The sequence below is a fragment of the Petromyzon marinus genome, chromosome 39, assembly GCF_048934315.1.
Source record: "Petromyzon marinus isolate PM22_M1 ecotype Great Lakes invasive population chromosome 39, UKy_Petmar_22M1.pri1.0, whole genome shotgun sequence".
Classification (NCBI taxonomy): domain Eukaryota; kingdom Metazoa; phylum Chordata; class Hyperoartia; order Petromyzontiformes; family Petromyzontidae; genus Petromyzon; species Petromyzon marinus.
Genome location: NC_133705.1, coordinates 10,977,418 through 10,998,698, shown reverse-complemented (window position 1 = coordinate 10,998,698; position 21,281 = coordinate 10,977,418). Strand labels below are relative to the sequence as shown.

Below are 21,281 nucleotides of genomic sequence, written 5' to 3'. Positions count from 1 at the left end.
CGCAATGACCCCACTCGTTTATAACGACGTCGCGGGATCTTTAACGTCCATCGTGAGTGAATCGGGTGGCGGGGGGTAGTTCAGTATTAAACGGTTAATGCACAGCCCGCAGTATTAACTAGGGCGGCCTGCTGCCCGATTCGAACTGGGAACTTCTCTGCAACAAGCGGCCGAACACATTGCCGCTGGGTAGTCACAACAACAACAACAGCACATCTGATTAGCACGGTTAGCTACCTATGTCACAACGGCGCTTGCGCCAGGCTAGGTGCACTTTGAGGCCACGTGAAGTGTACGAAGGCTCGCTGACAGGAGGGGGTCACGGGACAGACCCAGCAGGTGCCATGGGTCGGCTGACTGAGATGACTGACAGATGCACCAGCCGCACCCCCAACTTTGCCAACTCGCTGTATTTTATTCGCCCGGCGCTCCGCTCGTTGTTGTGAGCGTCGCTCCTCTTGTTGGAGGGCGACTGCTACTGCCGCCGCCATTCTGTTGTGGTGACATCACCACGGCGCCTGTGCCAGGCTAGGTGCACTTTGACGCCACGTGAAGTGTCAAAGGAGGTCACGGGACAGACCCCAGGTGCCATGGGTTGACTGGCTGAGATGACTGATGCACCATCTGTGCTCCCCACTGTGCCAACCCGCTGTGTTTTAGCCGCTCGTTGTTGTGAGCGTCGCTCCTCCGCCCTCCGTTGTTGTTGGAGGGCGACTGCCTCCAACTGCCCAGTAGCAGCGTCCTTCACGAGCCTCCTCCACAGAGGCCGATCTTGAAACCGCTGGTACCAGTCATTGGCAAGTCCACTCAGCTCCATGTCCTCCTGTACCGCCTCAGCCCATCTCTTCTGTAGCCCGTGTCGTGTCCGTTTAGCCCCCCTCTATCCAGATAAACAGAATCTGTTTAGGCATGCGGTGGCTGCAGGCATGCGGTCTACGTGAACAAGCTTACTCAGCATCGCCTGCCGACGATCTCAATGATGATGGGACTGTTCGGATCTTTCAAGTCACACACAGATACATACTACAACCAGACTCGTTTTAATAATAAGTGATATAACACATATATTTTAACCAATAATACTGCATATACAACTCCACTTCGCAGCTAAGAAACATGGGTACTGTATTATTACTGTTATTAATATTCCATTTCCATATAAAACCTTAATTTTAAGTTTGCAACGACAAAAAAAATGCAAACTCCCCTAACTACATCGCCGTGTTGTACGCCATCAACAGCGGATCTCCAGAGAGAGAGAACTGCCACCGGCCATGGGAATGTGGAATTTCCACCGCTGGAGCAGGGGCCGCGCAATTATTTCCCACTGTAGCAATTGTTATCTTGCGCATGTGCAGCAGTACGTTCGGGAGCTCCATGCCAATGTGGGGGTATTCCTGTTGTTGCTGCTGCTGCTGCTGGCCACAGCGAGAGAGAGGGCTACATCAGAGGGAGAGAGAGAAGAGAGTTCGTGTCTTGTCCTTTGTTCTTCCTCCTCCTCCTCCCACTCATCATCCATTGAAGAAGTGCACACCACAGTGGGTTTGCTGTGCGGGTCCGTAGCCTTTTTCCACAATGGCACGACTCTGTCTTGTCTTGAATGTATCTCTATGGGTCTCTATATGTCTCTGTGTGTCCCTATGTATATCTATGGGTCTCTATGGGTCACTATGTATCTCTATGGGTCTCTATATGTCTCTATGTGTCTCTATGTATATCTATGGGTCTCTATGGGTCACTATGTATCTCTATGGGTCTCTATATGTCTCTGTGTGTCCCTATGTATATCTATGGGTCTCTATGGGTCACTATGTATCTCTATGGGTCTCTATATGTCTCTATGTGTCCCTATGTATATCTATGGGTCTCTATGGGTCACTATGTATCTCTATGGGTCTCTATATGTCTCTATGTATATCTATGGGTCTCTATGGGTCACTATGTATCTCTATGGGTCTCTATATGTCTCTATGTGTCTCTATGTATATCTATGGGTCTCTATGGGTCACTATGTATCTCTATGGGTCTCTATATGTCTCTATGTGTCTCTATGTATATCTATGGGTCTCTATGGGTCACTATGTATCTCTATGTGTCTCTATGTGTCTCTATATATATATCTATGGGTCTCTATGGGTCACTATTTATCTCTATATGTCTCTATGTGTCCCTATGTATATCTATGGGTCTCTATGGGTCACTATGTATCTCTATGTGTCTCTATATATATCTATGGGTCTCTATGGGTCACTATGTATCTCTATCTCCTTGCGGATGGCGATACGTCCAGGAGCTGGATGCCAATCTCGAGGTCCTGCTGCTGCTGCTACTGCTGGCCACGACGAGAGAACTTCAGTAGAGAGAGAGAGAGTGAGTTCGTGTCGTGCCGCTGTCCCCTCCTCTTCCTGCTCCGTTAAAGGAGCGTAGGACCACAGTGGGTTTACTGTGTGGGTCCGTAGATTGGTTTTCATAGCCACTGGGCGCTCTATTACTGAAGCCTGCCTTTAATTTATCTCGACGAGTCTGTGCATGTCTGTGAATCTCTACGAGTCTCAGATCATGCGTATCTATCTCTGTGAGTGAGTGTCTATGTATATCTGTCAGTGTGTATATCTACGAGTCTCTATGAGTCTCTGTGTAGCTCTATGTGTCTCTGCGGGTTTTACATATGGTTCCGGTAGTGGCTGATGGCCACAATCGCACTCCTCTGGCTTGACTTTAATTAATCTCTCTATAAGTCTATATGGGTATCTATGTGTGTATGTTGAACTTCTTTCGCACCCTACGTAACCAACCGTGCTAATCGGAGGTGCGTATTGTATGTAAAAATAAATCTAATGTATGTCATTATATATTATTTAAAAACAAAAGTTTTCCTGTATGGCGCGCGGGCGTGTATCTTATTCATCTCTAGAAGTATCTGTGTATCTCTGTGGGTCTCTATGGGTTTACTACACAGTACATAGTTAGGGTTGTATGCCCAGAGTCCCACTCCTACTACTGTGGGCTTGTCTTTAATGCATCTGTATGGGTATCTATGTACGGTACCAATGTGGGTGTCTATGTATTTCTATAAGCCTTTGTATATCTCTATAAGTCTCTGTGTATCTCTATAAGTCTCTGTGTAGCTATACAAGTCTCTGTGTATCTCTATAAGCATCTGTGTATATCTATAAGTCTCTGTGTATCTCTATAAGTCTCTGTGTATCTCTATAAGTCTCTGTGTAGCTATATAAGTCTCTGTGTATCTCTATAAGTCTCTGTGTATCTCTATAAGTCTCTGTGTATCTCTATAAGTCTCTGTGTATCTCTATAAGTCTCTGTGCATCTCTATAAGTCTCTGTGTAGCTATATAAGTCTCTGTGTATCTCTATAAGTCTCTGTGTATCTCTATAAGTCTCTGTGTATCTCTATAAGTCTCTGTGTAGCTATATAAGTCTCTGTGTATCTCTATAAGCAACTGTGTATCTCTATAAGTCTATGTGTATCTCTAGAAGTCTCTGTGTAGCTATATAAGTCTCTGTGTATCTCTAGACGTCTCTATGTATTTCTATGAGTCTCTGTGTATCTCTATAAGTCTCTGTGTATCTCTATAAGTCTCTATGTATCTCTATAAGTATCTGTGTATCTCTATAAGTCTCTGTGTATCTCTATAAGTCTCTATGTATCTCTATAAGTCTCTGTGTATCTCTATAATTATCTGTGTATCTCTATAAGTCTCTGTGTACCTCTATACGTCTCTGTGTATCTCTATAAGTCTCTATGTATCTTTATAAGTCTCTGTGTATCTCTATAAGTCTCTATGTATCTCTATAAGTCTATATGTATCTCTATAAGTCTCTGTATCTCTATAAGTCTCTAAGTATCTTTATAAGTCTCTGTGTATCTCTATAAGTCTCTTTGTACTTCTATACGTCTCTGTGTATCTCTATAAGTCTCTATGTATCTTTATAAGTCTCTGTGTAACTCTATAAGTCTCTATGTATCTCTATAAGTCTCTATGTATCTCTATAAGTCTCTGTATCTCTATAAGTCTCTATGTATCTTTATAAGTCTCTGTGTATCCCTATAAGTCCCTATGTATCTCTATAAGCATATGTGTATCTCTATGTCTCTGTGTATCTCTATAAGTCTCTGTGTATCTCTATGTCTCTGTGTATCTCTATAAGTCTCTGTGTATCTCTATCAGTCTCTATGTATCTGTATAATTCTCTGTATCTCTATAAGTCTCTGTGTATATCTATAAGTCTCTGTGTATCTCTATACGTATGTGTGTATCTATATAAGTCTCTGTGTATCTCTATAAGTCTCTGTGTATCTCTATAAGTCTCTGTATCTCTATGAGTCTCTGTATCTCTATAAGTCTCTATGTATCTCTATAAGTATCTGTGTATCTCCATAAGTCTATGTGTATCTCTATAAGTCTCTGTATATATCTATAAGTATCTGTGTATCTCTATAAGTATCTGTGTATCTCTATAAGAATATGTGTATCTCTAGAAGTCTCTGTGTATCTCTATAGTCTCTATGTATCTCTAGAAGTCTCTGTGTATCTCTATAAGTCTCTATGTACATCTATAAGTCTCTATGTATCTCTATAAGTATCTGTGTATCTCTATAAGTCTCTGTGTATCTCTATAAGTCTCTGTGTATCTCTATAAGTCTCTGTGTATCTATATAAGTCTCTATGTATCTTTATAAGTCTCTGTGTATCTCTATAAGTCTCTGTGTATCTCTATAAGTATCTGTGTATCTCTATAAGTATCTGTGTATCTCTATAAGTCTCTGTGTATCTCTATAAGTCTCTATGTATCTCTATACGTCTCTGTATCTCTATAAGTCTCTATGTATCTTTATAAGTCTCTGTGTATCCCTATAAGTCTCTGTGTATCTCTATAAGTCTGTGTGTATCTCTAGAAGTCTCTGCGTATCTCTATAAGTCTCTATGTATCTCTAGAAGTCTCTGTGTATCTATATAAGTCTCTGTGTATCTATATAAGTCTCTATGTATATCTATAAGTATCTGTGTATCTCTATAAGTCTACGTGTATCTCTAGAAGTCTCTGTGTATCTATATAAGTCTCTATGTATCTTTATAAGTCTCTATGTATCTATATAAGTCTCCGTGTATCTCTATAAGTATCTGTGTATCTATATAAGTCTTTATCTCTATAAGACTCTATGTATCTCTATAAGTATCTGTGCATCTCTATAAGTCTCTATGTATCTCTATAATTATCTGTGTATCTCTATAAGTATATGTGTATCTCTATAAGTCTCTGTGTATCTCTATAAATCTCTATGTATCTCTATAAGTCTCTGTGTATCTCTATAAGTCTCTGTGTATCTCTAAAAGTATCTATGTATCTCTATAATTCTCTGTGTATCTCTATAAGTCTCTGTGTATCTCTATAAGTATCTGTGTATCTCTATAAGTCTCTGTGTACCTCTATACGTCTCTGTGTATCTCTATAAGTCTCTATGTATCTCTATAAGTCTCTATGTATCTCTATAAGTCTCTGTGTAGCTATATAAGTCTCTGTGTATCTCTATAAGCATCTGTGTATCTCTATAAGAATCTATATATCTCTATAAGTCTCTGTGTATCTCTATAAGTCTCTGTGTATCTCTATAAGTATATGTGTATCTCTATAAGTCTCTGTGTATCTCTATAAAAATCTGTGTATCTCTATAATTCTCTGTGTATCTCTATAAGTCTCTGTGTATCTCTTTAAGTATATGTGTACCTCTATACGTCTCTGTGTATCTCTATAAGTCTCTATGTATCTCTATAAGAATCTGTGTATCTCTATAAGTCTCTGTGTATCTCTACACGTCTCTGTGTATCTCTACATGTCTCTATGTATCTCTATGGGTGTCTATATATCTCTGTGTGTCTCTGTGGGTTCACCACGCGGTCTAGAGTTAGGGTCGCGTGCTCACAGTCTCACTCCCACTACCGTGGGGCTTTGCGTGTTATCATTTCCTAACGTCCCGTCGACGTTCTGACGCATGCGGGCTGGGCTCGCAAGTAAAGTTCAACTGCTGCTACTGCTGCTGCTACTACTGCTGCTGCTGCTACTACTGTTATTACTGCTGCAGCGTTGGCAGTGGTGCACAGAGACAAAACGTCAACAACAACAACAAAAACAACAACACTCAATACATCCGGCAATAAAACAAACACAAGTGGCCTGAAAGAAGTAAAAACACAATTCCGAGCATATACTTCAAAGCATATATGAATAGGTAGTAGGCAACGTTTCGGCCAATGAACAACCTTCTTCTTCTTCTTCGGGAAATTGGCCACGTGCTATGAAGGTCCATCGTCCGAAACGTCGACTATTACATTTTATAGGTTCTCGCCCTCCACCCTCATCAGCTTTTAAGGCCACGAATATATCACCAGCAGGCGGCATGAAAGTACAGCAAACTTCGTGCGCAGTGCGATAAACAAACAATGATCATCGATCCAGAGGTGGCGTGCACTAGGTTCGACTCCGTTTCCCGGTGCTGCTATCGATTTAAATACCTTAATCTGTCTGTATGTGTGTATATATATATGTGTACGTCTCAAAAACCCTCTGTGGTACATCCCAACAAGGTAGCAAGCTGAAATTTGGTGAATAGGTAACTTTTAGGACACAACAGGAAAAATAAGAAAATCCGAGATTTGCCATTTTAAGGCCGCCAAGCATCGGTTTTAAGTGCCCTATGGGGCCGTCCATAAATGACGTCACGCGATTTTGGACGATTTTTGACCCCCCCCCCTCGTCACACGGCGTCACAAAAAGTCAGACCCCCCCCCCCCTCAAATATGACGTCACAAAGCTCTGCCCCTCCCCCCCTCAAAGAAATAAAACTTGCTTCAAATCGCTTTAAACTATTGTCATTGTAGTGCGTATTTAATGTGGCGCTGCACTCTGTTGTAGGAGAAAACATTTATTAAAAAGTCTATTTAATTAAGTACAACGTGTTGTCTATATTTATTTAAAGTTGCGCATTTTGACGTGACGTCACATTTCTCAACCCCCCCCCCTCCTCGTCACACATCGTCACAAATGTTTGACCCCCCCACCCCACCCCCTAGGTGCGTGACGTCATTTATGGACGGCCCCTATAAACTAAAGAGTATGGATTCCTGCTTCAAATCAAGATTTCCCATTAAACATGTTTGTTCAAGTGGTGCCATTCACAAACCGTTCAAGATATGAGTGCGGGTTTTTTCGTTTTGATAGACCGTTAAACAGAAAAGAACATTAAAACGACAACTATTGTTCTATCCTTCATTATTTTTTTGATATTTAGGATTCAAGCGGTTTTTAACGAAAAAAAAATCTGAATTTTATGATGTTGAAATTTGCATAATTCGAAAACGGTAAAATATCGGAGAGACTCCCCTTATAGACTTTTAAATTAATCAATGGCTGTGTCAGGTGGTGGCGGGTTTAACAACACATTTATATTTATATAATCTAACCCAAAAACCTCTATAATGGATAATTGGTCGCGAAATCTGACGCTTTAACATCATCACTTTGCCACTCCCCGAATGATTGAGTCAGCACCTTTCCCCCCTCCCCCTCTCTCTCTCTCTGAGTGGTTGATGTAACAATCATTTTGCCACTTTCTGATTGGTTGAGTCAATTCCTTTCCCCCCTCCTCCCCCCCCCTCTCTCTGATTGGTCGATTAATCACTTTACTCCCCCCCCTATCTCGCTCTTCCGATTGCCTGGTTTGTCAATGACCCTGCTCTCCAATTGGCTGGGAATAGTCTACTGCTGTGTGGGTAATTCCCCCAAATCTTTCAAGAGGTCTGGCCAGTGTGAAAGCGTCAAATAAATACCACTCTGGTAATGGGGGTTGGATCTTTAGCTTCTTCCCGCGGCCGGCAAATCCGCCAGCAGTGGTGCGAGAAGGACATTTTCAGGGTGAGCGCCTTTACCCTGTGTTGTACTTTGAATCGAAAACCATTTCTATTTTGTATTTGATTCTAAATGTGGAGGGAAAAAACCGGAGGACCCGGAGAAAAATCCACGCAACCACAGAGAGAGACGCAAACTCCAAATATACAGCAGGCGTTCGGGTCGGGATCGAACCCACGACCTCCTGTATACCAGGCGAGGTAGTTAACATCTCGACACAGTGGATGGCACCCCCATACCAACTGGCGCGGGGCAAAGCAATCGCAGGGTTCCACCTCCAGCTACCACCACCACCACGTGTTGTGGTGGTGGCTGTATACAATACCCCTCCACCCCCGATTCTTCACCAAACCCGCAATGACCAGCAATGGTGCAGTATGGCTAAAGACAACCGCATCCACCACAGCCCCACCCTCCCACAAAAATATATCGTGAAGCGGAAGATTAGCGAGCGCTGGAAACCACGATTTGCAAATTGTGTGAATTGTAACTTTGATCCTTACCCGTGCAGTATCGATAGTTCAAGTTTAATGCTCAATTGTGTTGTCTCGGTGCGCTCTGGGACTGTTCTTGCCGTTGTTTTGCTGCTTTTCCCAAGCTTATGTAACTTGAACTAAAACAGGGGGCTCCTCCACTTACGGTCGAGTTAGGTTCCACAAGTCTCTGTTCGTAACACATTGTACAGCATGTACACTAAACGCATGGGGATGGCTTTTGAAGCTGTATGATCTCCGGTAGATGTAGATGCCACTGGTTCTACGTGTTCTGTAGATGTAGATGCTACTGGTTCTTCAAGTTGTGAAGATGTAGATGCCACTGGTTCTTCGTGTTCTGTAGATGTAGACGCCACTGGTTCTTCATGTTCTGTAGATGCCACTGGTTCTTCACCTTCAGCAGATGTAGATGCCACTGGTTCTTCATGTCCTGTAGATGCCACTGGTTCTTCATGTTCTGAATATTTAGATACCACTGGTTCTTCACGTTCTGCAGATGTAGATGCCACTGGTTATTCACGTTCTGCAGATGTAGATGCCACTGTTTCTTCACGTTCTGCAGATGTAGATGCCACTGGTTCTTCACGTTCTGCAGATGTAGATGCCACTGGTTCTTCACGTTCTGCAGATGTAGATGCCACTGTTCCTTCACGTTCTGCAGATGTAGATGCCACTGGTTCTTCATGTTCTGCAGATGTAGATGCCACTGGTTCTTCATGTTCTGCAGATGTAGATGCCACTGGTTCTTCACGTTCTGCAGATGTAGATGCCACTGGTTGTTCACGTTCTGCAGATGTAGATGCCACTGGTTCTTCACGTTCTGCAGATGTAGATGCCACTGGTTCTTCACGTTCTGCAGATGTAGATGCCACTGGATCTTCACGTTCTGCAGATGTAGATGCCACCACCGCCATCTATTGCACGGCGGTTGAACTGGGACATACGGACAGGTTTGTTAGTATCTCTGAAAGTTCGTAAGTCGAATGTTCCTAGGTCGAGGAGTCCCTGTGTATGCCATCTATTTTACGTGTTTATTTTTAGTGATTTTCTTACCTTTGCCAATACTTTGCACCTCCTGTCGTTGTGTGTGTCTGTTTGTAACGTTTGTTGCCGTTGCAACTTTCTGACACCCGTGCCCCCCACTGGACACCCGTGCGTAAAGAGCTTCACGGCTCATCGGATTCCTCCAGGGATAAATTAAAAACAAATATTTCTGAGGTTGCTGTTCGGATCTCGCCCTCGAGACGGGGAACTCTTCCCGTCGGCGCGTCTGCATCACATGCTCAAGGTGAACTTTGTTATTCCAGCTAAAGGGTTTAGTAGCGGCCGCGGTCGGACACCGTGTAGGTACAGCTACTAAAGGTTGGTTTACGAACGCGTCTCTTCGCGATATGTGCATACCGGTCTGTGTACGTGCCTGTAAATAATAGCAACGTGTACATATATACACACAACGTTATGTGTGTATATATATGTACACAATATGGGGTCATAGACGCCCCCCGCCCTGTATAGCTTGTGCAAACTATTCGGGCGAGTGCCGTTAACGAGCACCTGTTAAAGGCGAGGGGGTTGTGAGGCCAGCACCACGCACGGCCGCCTTCGTATCCCCGCTCGCGGTCCTACGCTACAAAGCTGGCGAGCCGAGTTCGACTCCCCGCCACGGCTAACGTCAGTGGCGATTCACATCTCACATCGGTCCTGGGTCTCCTCCCAAGTAGACTCGGACTCAAATGAGCAGCTGGTGCGGTGTGTAAACAACAGGGGAGGGGAGACAAAGGCGGCCGGGCGTGGTGCGAGCCACACAACTCCCTCGTGTGTGCAGTGCCGGCCTTCATAGGTGTTGCTGGCTAACAGCACTTGCCCCGACAGTCTGTTACAGGCTATAAGGGGGGGGGGGGTCTTTGTCTTTGCGTGTGATATACTGTTTGCTTCTATATATGTGTGTGTGTGTCTATGTTTACGTGATTACACGTGTGTATTTATGCGTACTTATATAGGACTGGCCACACCACCTCCTCGTGTACCGTCCCAGCCTTCACAGGTGCTGCTCGCTAACAGCACTTGCCCCAACAGTCTGTTACAGGCTATACGGGGTATCTTTGTCTTTGTGTGAGTCTGAGAGACTTGGGACTCGGACTGCAGTTTGCACGTCTCGTGCGTGCGCGTGTATCCATATATGTGCATGCGTGTGTGCATGTGTGTAAGTGTTAAGGGGGATATTTGTCTTCGTGTGAGCGAGTGAGGGTGTGTGAGTGAGTGAGTGTGTGCATGAATGAGTGAGTGTGTGCGTGTGCGTACAAGTGAGTATAAGTGTTAAGGATATGCGGGGGATATTTGTCTTTGTGAGTGAGTGCGTGAGCGAGTGTGTGAGCGAGTGTGTGAGTGAGTGTGTGAGTGTGTGAGTGAATGAGTGTGTGAGCGAGTGTGTGAGTGAGTGAGTGTGTGAGCGAGTGAGTGTGAGTGTGTGAGTGAGTGTGTGCGTCTGAGTATGTGTGTGAGTATTTGAGCGAGTGTGTGAGTGAGTGAGCGAGTGAGTCTGACTGAGTGTGAGTGAGTGAGTGTGTGAGTGAGCGAGTGTGTAAGTGAGTGAGTGTGTGAGCGAGTGAGTGTGTGAGTGAGTGAGTGTGTAAGTGAGTGAGTGTGTGAGTGAGCGAGTGTGTAAGTGAGTGAGTGTGTGAGCGAGTGAGCGAGTCGGCTAGACTTGAGACTCGGACTGCAGGCCGTGGGCCTCCTCCTTGTCATGGGGCCTCGTGCCGATGGAGGCGGTGGCGGCGTCCCCCCCGAATGCGGCCGCGATCTCCTCGAAGCTGCGGCCCTTTGTCTCGGGCACCTTGAAGTAGGTGAAGAGGCAGAAGAGGGCGAGCAGCACCACGAAGATCACGAACACGTAGGGGCCCGTGAGCTCCTGCAGGGACACACCAACAACGTCATCAGCATCACCAACGTAGTCGTCGTCAGCATCATCATCATCATCAGCAGCAGCAGCATCACCAACATCGTGGTCATCATCATCATCACCGCCACCAACATCATCTTCAGCCGTCGCTGCGAGGTGCGAGCGTTGCCGCTGCGCTTCCACCACCTCCCTGGCCGGTCAAAATATTCTTCTCAGCGCCGCCAACAACGCCACCTATGCGTTAAACGATGACGACGACGATAATGACGATGATGATGATCACGACGACGACGACGACGATGATGATGACAAGGATGACCATAATGATGAGGACAATGACGATTATGACGACAATAATGACAAAGATAGCGATGGCGGCGATGACGACGACATCGACGATGACGACAACGATAACGACGACGACGATGAAGATGATGAAAACGATGACCACAATGACGACGATTATGACAATGATGGCAACGATAATGACGATGACGATGAAGATGATGAAAACGATGACCACAATGACGACGATTATGACAATGATGGCAACGATAATGACGACAACGATGACGACGATGACGACGACGACGACATTGATGACGACAATGACAGTGACAGCGAGCGAGAGTAAGTCCCCGCGGTGGCCCACCTCGATGTACTGGAAGCACATGCTGACGAGGAAGTTGGCCGTCCAGTTGACGCAGCCGGCGATGGCGATGGCAGCGGGCCGCGGGCCCTGCGAGAAGAGCTCAGCCACGATGAACCACGGGATGGGGCCCGGGCCGATCTCAAAGAGCGCCACGAAGCCGAAGATCGCCACGATGCTCACGTACGACATCCACAGCAGGGTTTTCTGCACACACGAGGCCGGTGAGTGGTTGGGGGGGGGGGGGGGGGTGCGGAGGGGGGTTTAAGGGGTCGTGGTTCAAGGGGGTCACGGTTCAAAGGGGGTCAAGGTTCAAGGGGGTCATGGCTCAAGGGGGTCACAGCTCAGGGTGGGGGTTGGTGGGTCACGGTTAGGGTTAATGAGTCAGGGTTAGGGTTGGTTGGTCACGGTTAGGTTTAGTGGGTCAGGGTCAGGGTTAATGAGTCAGGGTTAGGGTTAATGGGTCAGGGTTAGGGTTGGTTGGTCACGGTTAGGTTTAGTGGGTCAGGGTTAGGGTTAATGGGTCAGGGTTAGGGTTGGTGGGTCAGGGTTAGGTTTAGTGGGTCAGGGTTAGGGTTGGTGGGTCAGGGTTAGGGTTGGTGGATCAGGGTCAGGGTTAATGGGTCATGGTTAGGGTTGGTTGGTCACGGTTAGGTTTAGTGGGTCAGGGTCAGGGTTAAATGAGTCAGGGTTAGGGTTAATGGGTCAGGGTTAGGGTTGGTGGGTCAGGGTTAGGTTTCGTGGGTCAGGGTTAGGGTTGGTGGGTCAGGGTCAGGATTAATGGGTCAGGGTTAGGGTTGGTTGGTCACGGTTAGGTTTAGTGGGTCAGGGTCAGGGTTAATGAGTCAGGGTTAAGGTTAATGGGTCAGGGTTAGGGTTGGTTGGTCACGGTTAGGTTTAGTGGGTCAGGGTTGGTGGGTCAGGATTGATGGGTCAGAGTTTAGTGATTGCATTAGCATCATAGTTAGCCTTGTGACCGGGGTTAACATTTACCCTAACACATGACCCTAACCTTGACCCTAACCTTGACCCTAATCCTGACCATGACCCCGCCGCCGTGTGGCCGCAGCCACCACCGCACCTGCAGGCTGAGCGCGATGGTCATGATGATGGCACAGACGCCCATCCCTGCCAGGCCCACGAGGTGCAGCGTGCGGCGCCCCGCCCGCTCCACCAGGAACAGCTGGCCACCGCGGGGGGGGGGGGGGGGTGGAGGAGGGGGAGGGAGAGAGGAGGGGGGGGATGGAGGAGGGGGAGGAGGGGGGGAGGGAGGGAGAGGAGATGGGAGAAGGGGGAGGAAGGGGAAGAGGGGGGAGGGAGAAGGGGGAGGAGGGAGAAGGGGAAGAGGGGGAGGGAGGGAGGGAGAAGGAAGGAGGGAGGGAGTGAGGGAGGGAGGAGGGAGGGAGGAGGGGTAGGAGGGGGAGGGGGAAGAGGAAATGGATGAGGAGAACGAAAAGGAGGTGGAGCAGGAGGAAGTGGAAGAGGTGAAGGAGATTGAGAGGCATGTATAGGAAGTGAGGAGGGGGGCGAGGAGAGAAGGATGAGGTGGAGGAGGTGAGGTCATAATAAGCATCGGGAATAGATTTAGGATCGGATTGAATGGTGCCAGGGGGAATCAGTTCGATTCACAATGGACGTGTGGGAGACACTAAGCTGACACTGCAGAGAACCTAGGTTTGAGCCCTGGGTCTGGGTGTTCATCTCTCACTCTCTGTCTATCTCTCTCTGTCTCTCTTTCTCTGTCTCTGTATCTCTCTATCTCTCTGTGAGGTTCACAATGACACTGTCAGATAGACGGAACCCTGGGTCTGTGTGTGTGTCTCTCTCTGTGTGTCTCTCTCTGTGTCTCTCCCTCTCTCTGTCTCTTTCTCTCTCTCTGTGTGTCTCTCTATTCCTCTGTCTCTCTTTCTCTGTCTCTCTCTTTGTATCTCTCTGTCTGTCTGTGTCTCTGTCTCTCTCTCTGTGTCTGTGTCTCTGTCTCTCTCTCTCTGTGTCTCTCTCTGTCTCTCTGTGTCTGTGTCTGTCTCTCTATATGTCTGTGTCTCTCTCTCTCTATCTCTCTGTGTCTGGTGTCTCTGTCTCTCTCTCTCTCTGTGTGTCTGTGTCTCCGTCTCTCTCTGTGTCTGTGTCTCTGTCTCTCTATCTCTCTGTGTCACTGTGTGTCTGTGTCTCTGTCTCTCTCTCTCTGTGTCTGTGTCTCTGTCTCTCTCTGTGTCTGTGTCTCTCTCTCTCTCTGTGTCTGTGTCTCTGTCTCTCTATCTCTCTGTGTCACTGTGTGTCTGTGTCTCTGTCTCTCTCTCTGTGTCTGTGTCTCTGTCTCTCTATCTCTCTGTGTCACTGTGTGTCTGTGTCTCTCTCTCTCTCTCTGTGTCTGTGTCTCTGTCTCTCTATCTCTCTGTCTCTCTCTGTGTCTGTGTCTCTGTCTCTCTCTCTGTGTCTGTGTCTCTGTCTCTCTATCTCTCTGTGTCACTGTGTGTCTGTGTCTCTCTCTCTCTCTCTCTGTGTCTGTGTCTCTGTCTCTCTATCTCTCTGTGTCACTGTGTGTCTGTGTCTCTGTCTCTCTCTCTCTCTGTGTCTGTGTCTCTGTCTCTCTCTGTGTTTGTATCTCTGTCTCTCTCTCTCTGTGTCTGTGTCTCTGTCTCTCTATCTCTCTGTGTCACTGTGTGTCTGTGTCTCTGTCTCTCTCTCTGTGTCTGTGTCTCTGTCTCTCTCTGTGTCTGTGTCTCTGTCTCTCTCTGTGTCTGTGTCTCTGTCTCTCTATCTCTCTGTGTCACTGTGTGTCTGTGTCTCTGTCTCTCTATCTCTCTGTGTCACTGTGTGTCTGTGTCTCTCTCTCTGTGTCTGTGTCTCTGTCTCTCTATCTCTCTGTGTCACTGTGTGTCTGTGTCTCTGTCTCTCTCTCTCTCTGTCTGTGTCTCTGTCTCTCTCTGTGTCTGTGTCTCTGTCTCTCTCTGTGTCTGTGTCTCTGTTTCTCTATCTCTCTGTGTCACTGTGTGTCTGTGTCTCTCTCTCTCTCTCTGTGTCTGTGTCTCTGTCTCTCTCTGTGTCTGTGTCTCTGTCTCTCTCTCTCTCTCTCTGTGTCTGTGTCTCTGTCTCTCTATCTCTCTGTGTCACTGTGTGTCTGTGTCTCTGTCTCTGTGTCTGTGTCTCTGTCTCTCTATCTCTCTGTGTCACTGTGTGTCTGTGTGTCTCTCTCTCTCTCTCTGTGTCTGTCTCTCTCTGTGTCTGTGTGTTTCTCTCTCTGTCTCTCTGTGTCTGTGTGTCTCTCTCTCTATGTCTGTGTCTCTCTGTCTCTCTGTGTCTGTGTCTCTGTCTCTGTCTCTCTCTCTCTGTGTCTCTGTCTCTCTCTCTGTCTGTGTCTCTGTCTCTCTATTTCTCTGTGTCACTGTGTGTCTGTGTCTCTGTCTCTCTCTCTGTGTCTGTGTCTCTGTCTCTCTCTGTGTCTGTGTCTGTGTCTCTCTCTCTCTGTGTCTGTGTCTCTGTCTCTCTATCTCTCTGTGTCACTGTGTGTCTCTGTCTCTCTCTCTGTGTCTGTGTCTCTGTCTCTCTCTGTGTCTGTGTCTCTGTCTCTCTCTGTGTGTCTCTGTTTCTCTATCTCTCTGTGTCACTGTGTGTCTGTGTCTCTCTCTCTGTGTGTCTCTGTCTCTCTATCTCTCTGTGTCACTGTGTGTCTGTGTCTCTCTCTCTGTGTCTGTGTCTCTGTCTCTCTATCTCTCTGTGTCACTGTGTGTCTGTGTCTCTCTCTCTGTGTGTCTCTGTCTCTCTATCTCTCTGTGTCACTGTGTGTCTGTGTCTCTCTCTCTGTGTCTGTGTCTCTGTCTCTCTATCTCTCTGTGTCACTGTGTGTCTGTGTCTCTGTCTCTCTCTCTGTGTGTCTCTGTCTCTCTATCTCTCTGTGTCACTGTGTGTCTGTGTCTCTCTCTCTGTGTGTCTCTGTTTCTCTATCTCTCTGTGTCACTGTGTGTCTGTGCGCGTGAGGTCCACAATGGCCGTGTCAGAGGCCGCGGCGGTGTCTCACCGACACGACGGTGAAGGCGACGTTGACGGCGCCGGCGCCGATGGTGGCGTAGACGGGGTTCGGCACGCCGGCGTTGGTGAAGATGCTCGTGGAGTAGAAGAAGATCTGCGACGGAGGGAGACCGACATCGTCATCTTCGTCATCGTCGTCACCGTCATCATCGTCACCGTCATAATCGTCATTGGCATTGTCATCATCGTCGTCATCACCATCATCGTCACCGTCGTCATCGTCGTCATCATCATCGCCATTGTCATCATCATCGTCATCATCATCGTCGCCATCATCATCGTCATCGTCACCATCATCGTCGTCATCATCGTCACCATTGTCATCGTCATCATTATCATCGTCATCATCATCATTACTGTTGTCATAATCAGTACTGTCGTCATCATCATTACTGACATCATTATCATTACCGACATCATCATCATCATTACTGTCATCATCGTCGTCATCAACATCATTATTGTGATCATCATCGCCTCTGTGATCATCAGCAACGGCAATCGATTTCATTGGCGTCATCGTCATCATTGAACCGTCATCATCACGACACGGCGCTGATAACACCGCCGCTGTGATGGTTGACGCTGCGCTGGCTTCGTGCCCTCTTCTCCACTTCCACACGCGAGGCTCACACCGCACATCGTCATGGGGCGCCACGGTGGCTAGGAGATGTTCACTACCTCGCCTGCTCTACGGGAGATCGTGGGTTTCGAGTTTGCGGTGTCTCTCTCCCCGTGGTCGCGTGGACTTTTTTTTCCCCGGGTCCTCTGGGTTTTCACCCTCCATATTTAGAATCAACATCAGCACGCGTTTCGAGAGTATTGTATGTATGTATGTATTTTTTATTTTAAAAAAAATCGCACTGCTATTAGCCACCGGTGCTAATCAGAGGGTGCGGGGGAAGGACAACAAACTAAACACAAAAAGCACTTCTCAAGAAATTAGTTTTTTAATCTAGGCGATGATTTTAAAGGGCATCATAGCTCCTAGTGCCATCCTAGTATCGGAAGGAAGAGCGTTCCCGAAGCGGCGCACCTGAAAGCTCCGTGCGATGGCGATGCAGTGACCCACCACCGTCTTTGTTCGGTGGCTGAGCCAAAATCCTCTGGGGCTGCTGCGAGGATGGCCGGGAGCCCGCGCGGCGATGCTTTACGCTCCCCGGCAAGATCAGCGGCGAGCTACTGTGGTTCATTTGTGGCGAGGACTTTGTCGCGTAACGAGTGCGACCCTTACACAAATGACGAGCCACTTCGTTGAGCTATTCCGGTGAGCTGGCAGGATGTTAACAGGCAAGGGCTTCTAGATCGACGCAAAAGTTGCATAATGCACAGCTCAAGTGAGCCTGACTCTGCTGGTGAGACACTGCGTGTCGAAGCCGGTCCTTGACCGTCAGCATCTAAGCAGTTCACCAGGAGTGTTTGAAGCGAGCCTGACTCTGCTGAGATGAGACACTGAGTGCTGACGATTATCTGAACCGGTCCTGGGCCTCCCTTAGGTCAACTCAGCCTCAAATGAGTACCTGGTGCGGTGTGGAAAAACATCCCTACTGGAGAGACAAAGGCAGCCGGGCGTGGTGCTGGCCACCCACCCCCTCGTGTGCCGTGCCGGCCTTCACAGGTGCTACCCGCTAACAGCACTTGCCCCAACAGTCTGTTTAGATTACTTAAGATTTGTTGGCTGCTATAAATTTGCACATGATGAGCCACTTCGTTGAGCTATCATTTGTGGCCAGGTCACTTCTGAAAAATAAGCTAATAGCTCAGTGGGCTTTTACTTGGTAAGATACCAAAAATGTAGATTTTTTTAAAACATATATTTGTTAACTTATTAATTTACCCTTTCCTCTACTTTGCGCTCCTGTCGCTGTGACGTTCTCTGAACAAAAAAAGAGCTCGGTAGGGCTTACCTGGTGAATATCTTTAAGTTTAACAACAAAAAAAAAGAACCGGTTGGAAGTTTGTTTTTTTCCGTTCAGTTACCGTCGCCGTCATCGTCGTCGTCATCCCCGCTGGGCCTCCCGCGCGCTCCTAGCGCGCAGACGGAAGGGCAGAGCCCCGCCACTCACGGCGTTGATGCCAGAGAACTGCTGGGACAGGTGCAGCACGACGGAGACGAGTAGCGGCTGGCGGTAGGCGCGCGAGCGCAGCAGCGACAGCACCGAGACGCTCTCCTCGCGCTGCATCTGCCGCTGCTCCTCGCGCATCTCCTGCATGTCGCGCTCCACGTCGCCCGTGCCGCGGAGGCGCACCAGCACTGCAGGGCGGCGGAAAGCGAGAGAGTGTGAGAGGGAGGGGGACGGAGAGAGGGATAGAGAGAGGGAGAGAAAGTGAGAGAGTATGAGAGAGAGAGGGAGAGAGAGATAGAGAGTGTGAGAGAGAGGGACGGAGAGAGAGAGACTTTTTGACTTTTAAACAACTTTTATTGCTGCCAGCAGCAACAGCACTGCAGGCGATTCCGATATGAAACACAAAGTCACCAGCAAACAAACAAACAAACGCTATAAATCCACGCACTGTGGCGTTAAATGCGCCACGAACAACACGAAAGAAAAGTCACGTGGTGGTTGTGCTGGTCATCGCGCACGCCACGGTGACGAGCGAGTGTTTCAGAAGGTGAACACGTGGGGTGCCGCCCACGCTGGTACAGAGAGGGGCTTGTCCGGCCCCCCAGCGTTCGAAGAAGATGCGCTGCACATCACCGACACGTGTGTGTGGCACGTGGCGTGCTCCAGCCGGAGCCGCGCCTTAAGCAGGCCTCTGAACACTGGAAGCAGCACAGAGCAGCCGTCAGTGTCACCTTGCAGCGTCTTTTTCCTCGTTCTGTACACCGCCATCTTCGCCTGAGCACAGGCGAAGTTGGCGAGGTCATGGCGCTTGTTAGCCAGGTAAGGCACCACCCCATATACGAAGCTGCTGTTGTAGAAGGGCACCCCCAAGTTTCCTGAAGATGTCCTCCAAAAGGCGGAACATTGGGTTGAGGCGCTGGTAGTGTAAGTACCGGTGGGGCAGATCCTCCCTGGCACCGCAGGAAATGCACCAAGTCTGTTACCCCCTGGCGAGATTCGGCTGAGCCACACGGCCGATGGCAACGTGCAGTGTGCCAATCTCCACTGGAGGTCACCACAGCGTTTGGCTACGGGAGACTTGGACATTTGTTTCCACTGGGGGGCGGCCGCAATGAGGGGGCAGAAATGGTCTCTCCATTTTTAGTGTGAGAGAGAGAAAGAGCGAGAGAGACGTTTGACTGTTAAACCACTTTTATTGCTGCCAGCAGCAATAGCACTGGAGCCGATTTCGATACGAAAAAAGTCATTAATAGCAAATAACCAAACACAATAAAAAGAACGCGCTGCGGCACGTGGCGCTGGACACACGCCACGCACGACGCAAAAAAACATCACGTGGCGGTCGTCGCGCACGGCACGTCCCACGACCGAGCAACGTCAGAAGGTCAAAGGGAGGGTGCCATTCATGCCGGTACAGAGGTCTTTTCCGGCCCCCCAGCGTTCGAAGAAGACGCGCTGCACATCACCGGCACGTGTGTGTGGTACGTGGCGTGCTCCAGCCGGAGCCGCGCCTTGAGCAGGCCCCTGAACACTGGAAGCAGCACGGAGCAGCCGTCAGTGTCACCTTGCAGCATCTTCTTTCTCGTTCTGTACATCGCCAACTTCGCCTGAGCACTGGCGAAGTTGGCGAGGTCATGGCGCTTGCTAGCCAGGTAAGGCACCACCCCATATACGAGGCTGCAGTTGTAGAAGGGCACCCTCAATCTCCTGAAAATGGTCCCCAAAAGGCATAAGTAAGGGCAGATCGTCCCTGGTACCGCAGAAAGCCACACGGCCTATGGCAATGTCCAGTGTGCCAATCTCCACTGGAGGTCACCGCAGCATTTGGCTACGGGAGACGTGTACATTTGTTTCCACTGGGGGGCGGCCACAATGAGGGGAGATAAATTATCTCTCCATTTTGTGTCCAACAGGTCGGCTAGGTCCACGCACCTGCTGTGGGTGCGTGGACACAACTACTTTGCTTCATCAAAGCCTATGTATTTATTAATAATATACATTTATTATCGATTGAGAACCAAAGGCGTGCAAGGCTGCAGTGAAGGTTAAGAACCACTGCTCTAGACGCTACCCGTGTGCCTCAGTCTTTGTTCGGCCCTGCGTGCATCATCTCACGCGTTACTGTGGACTGTGCTTCACTCCCTGCAATATATTATTATTATTATTATTTACGATAACGCGATTATTCCACAATGCGGTGTTCTTCAGGAGCTGCAACCACTCCCACCGTGTTGCCGGAGAACTGGCTGCAACGTGTGCTGGTGTTGTTGTTGTTGTTACGGTGGAGGGACGGCCATGGACAGGAGACCTCCGCTGCTCACGTACTCGCTCCGAGACAGACCGCACGCGGGCCGTCAGGGTCGGGGATCGAACCCACGCCACCCTCCTGCGACACCGCTCGAGGCCGTTCGTATCACCTGAGCCGCCGCCGGCGCCGCCGTAGGAGGTCGCCACGTCTCACCTTGGCGCGCCTCCTTGTCGAGGCCCTCGTTGATGAGGAGGTAGCGAGGGCTCTTGGGGCAAAAGGGCAGCACGGCGAGCTGGGCCACCGAGGGCACCATCGTGAAGCCGAGCAGCAGGGGCCACAGCGACTCAGAGCCCAGCAGGGACTCCATGCCCAGCACCTGCAGCGCGCGGACGACAGCCACGGCACGGGGGCACAAAAGGTAAAGGTCCCACCCCAACACCCCTCTCCCACCGTGTAGCCCACGCTGGCTGTTGGGGCAAGTGGGCCGAGTAAAGGCCGTGGCACGGCACACGCCTTTGAAGGGGGGTGGGGAGCAGGTGGGGGCGCCACGGTGGCCAGGAGATGTTAACTACCTCGCCTGGTGTACAGGAGGTCGGTCCCGACCCTGACGTCTGCTGTATATTTGCAGTTTGTTGCGTGTGTTGCTCTCTCCCCGTGGTCGCGTGTATTTTTCTCCGGGTCCTCCGGTTTTTCCCTTCACATTTAGAATCGACATCACGTGTTTGGAGTATTGGGCTGCTATATATTTCCACATTACAATAAGCCACTTGGTTGAGCTATCATTTAGTGATAGCCAGGTGGCTTCTGAAAAAGAGCTACACAGCTCAGTGGGTCCTTACCTGGTCAAATAAAATTCAAAAAGTTAAATTTATAGTTTCGGATGGGAGCAGAGTTAGTGAGGTGCAGAGTGAGTTGACGAGGTGCAGAGTGAGTAGACGAGGTGCAGAGCAAGTGGACGAGGTGCAGAGCGA

General features: G+C 48.7%; 1 protein-coding gene across 1 annotated transcript in view; it reads right to left on the bottom strand.

Annotated features, from left to right (window-relative positions):
- Positions 1–1,024: 1,024 nt before the first annotated feature.
- Positions 1,025–21,281, bottom strand: part of LOC116950492 (solute carrier family 2, facilitated glucose transporter member 1-like) — a 47,047-nt gene continuing 26,790 nt past the window's right edge. Inside the window, exons 6-11 of the mRNA XM_032968289.2 lie at positions 20,524–20,686; positions 18,063–18,250; positions 15,986–16,090; positions 13,049–13,150; positions 11,971–12,174; positions 1,025–11,327 (exon numbers count right to left, since the gene is read on the bottom strand). Of these exons, the coding sequence (XP_032824180.1) occupies positions 11,118–11,327; positions 11,971–12,174; positions 13,049–13,150; positions 15,986–16,090; positions 18,063–18,250; positions 20,524–20,686 (972 nt within the window). The 3' untranslated portion in view covers positions 1,025–11,117. The remainder of the gene's footprint in view (positions 11,328–11,970; positions 12,175–13,048; positions 13,151–15,985; positions 16,091–18,062; positions 18,251–20,523; positions 20,687–21,281) is intronic.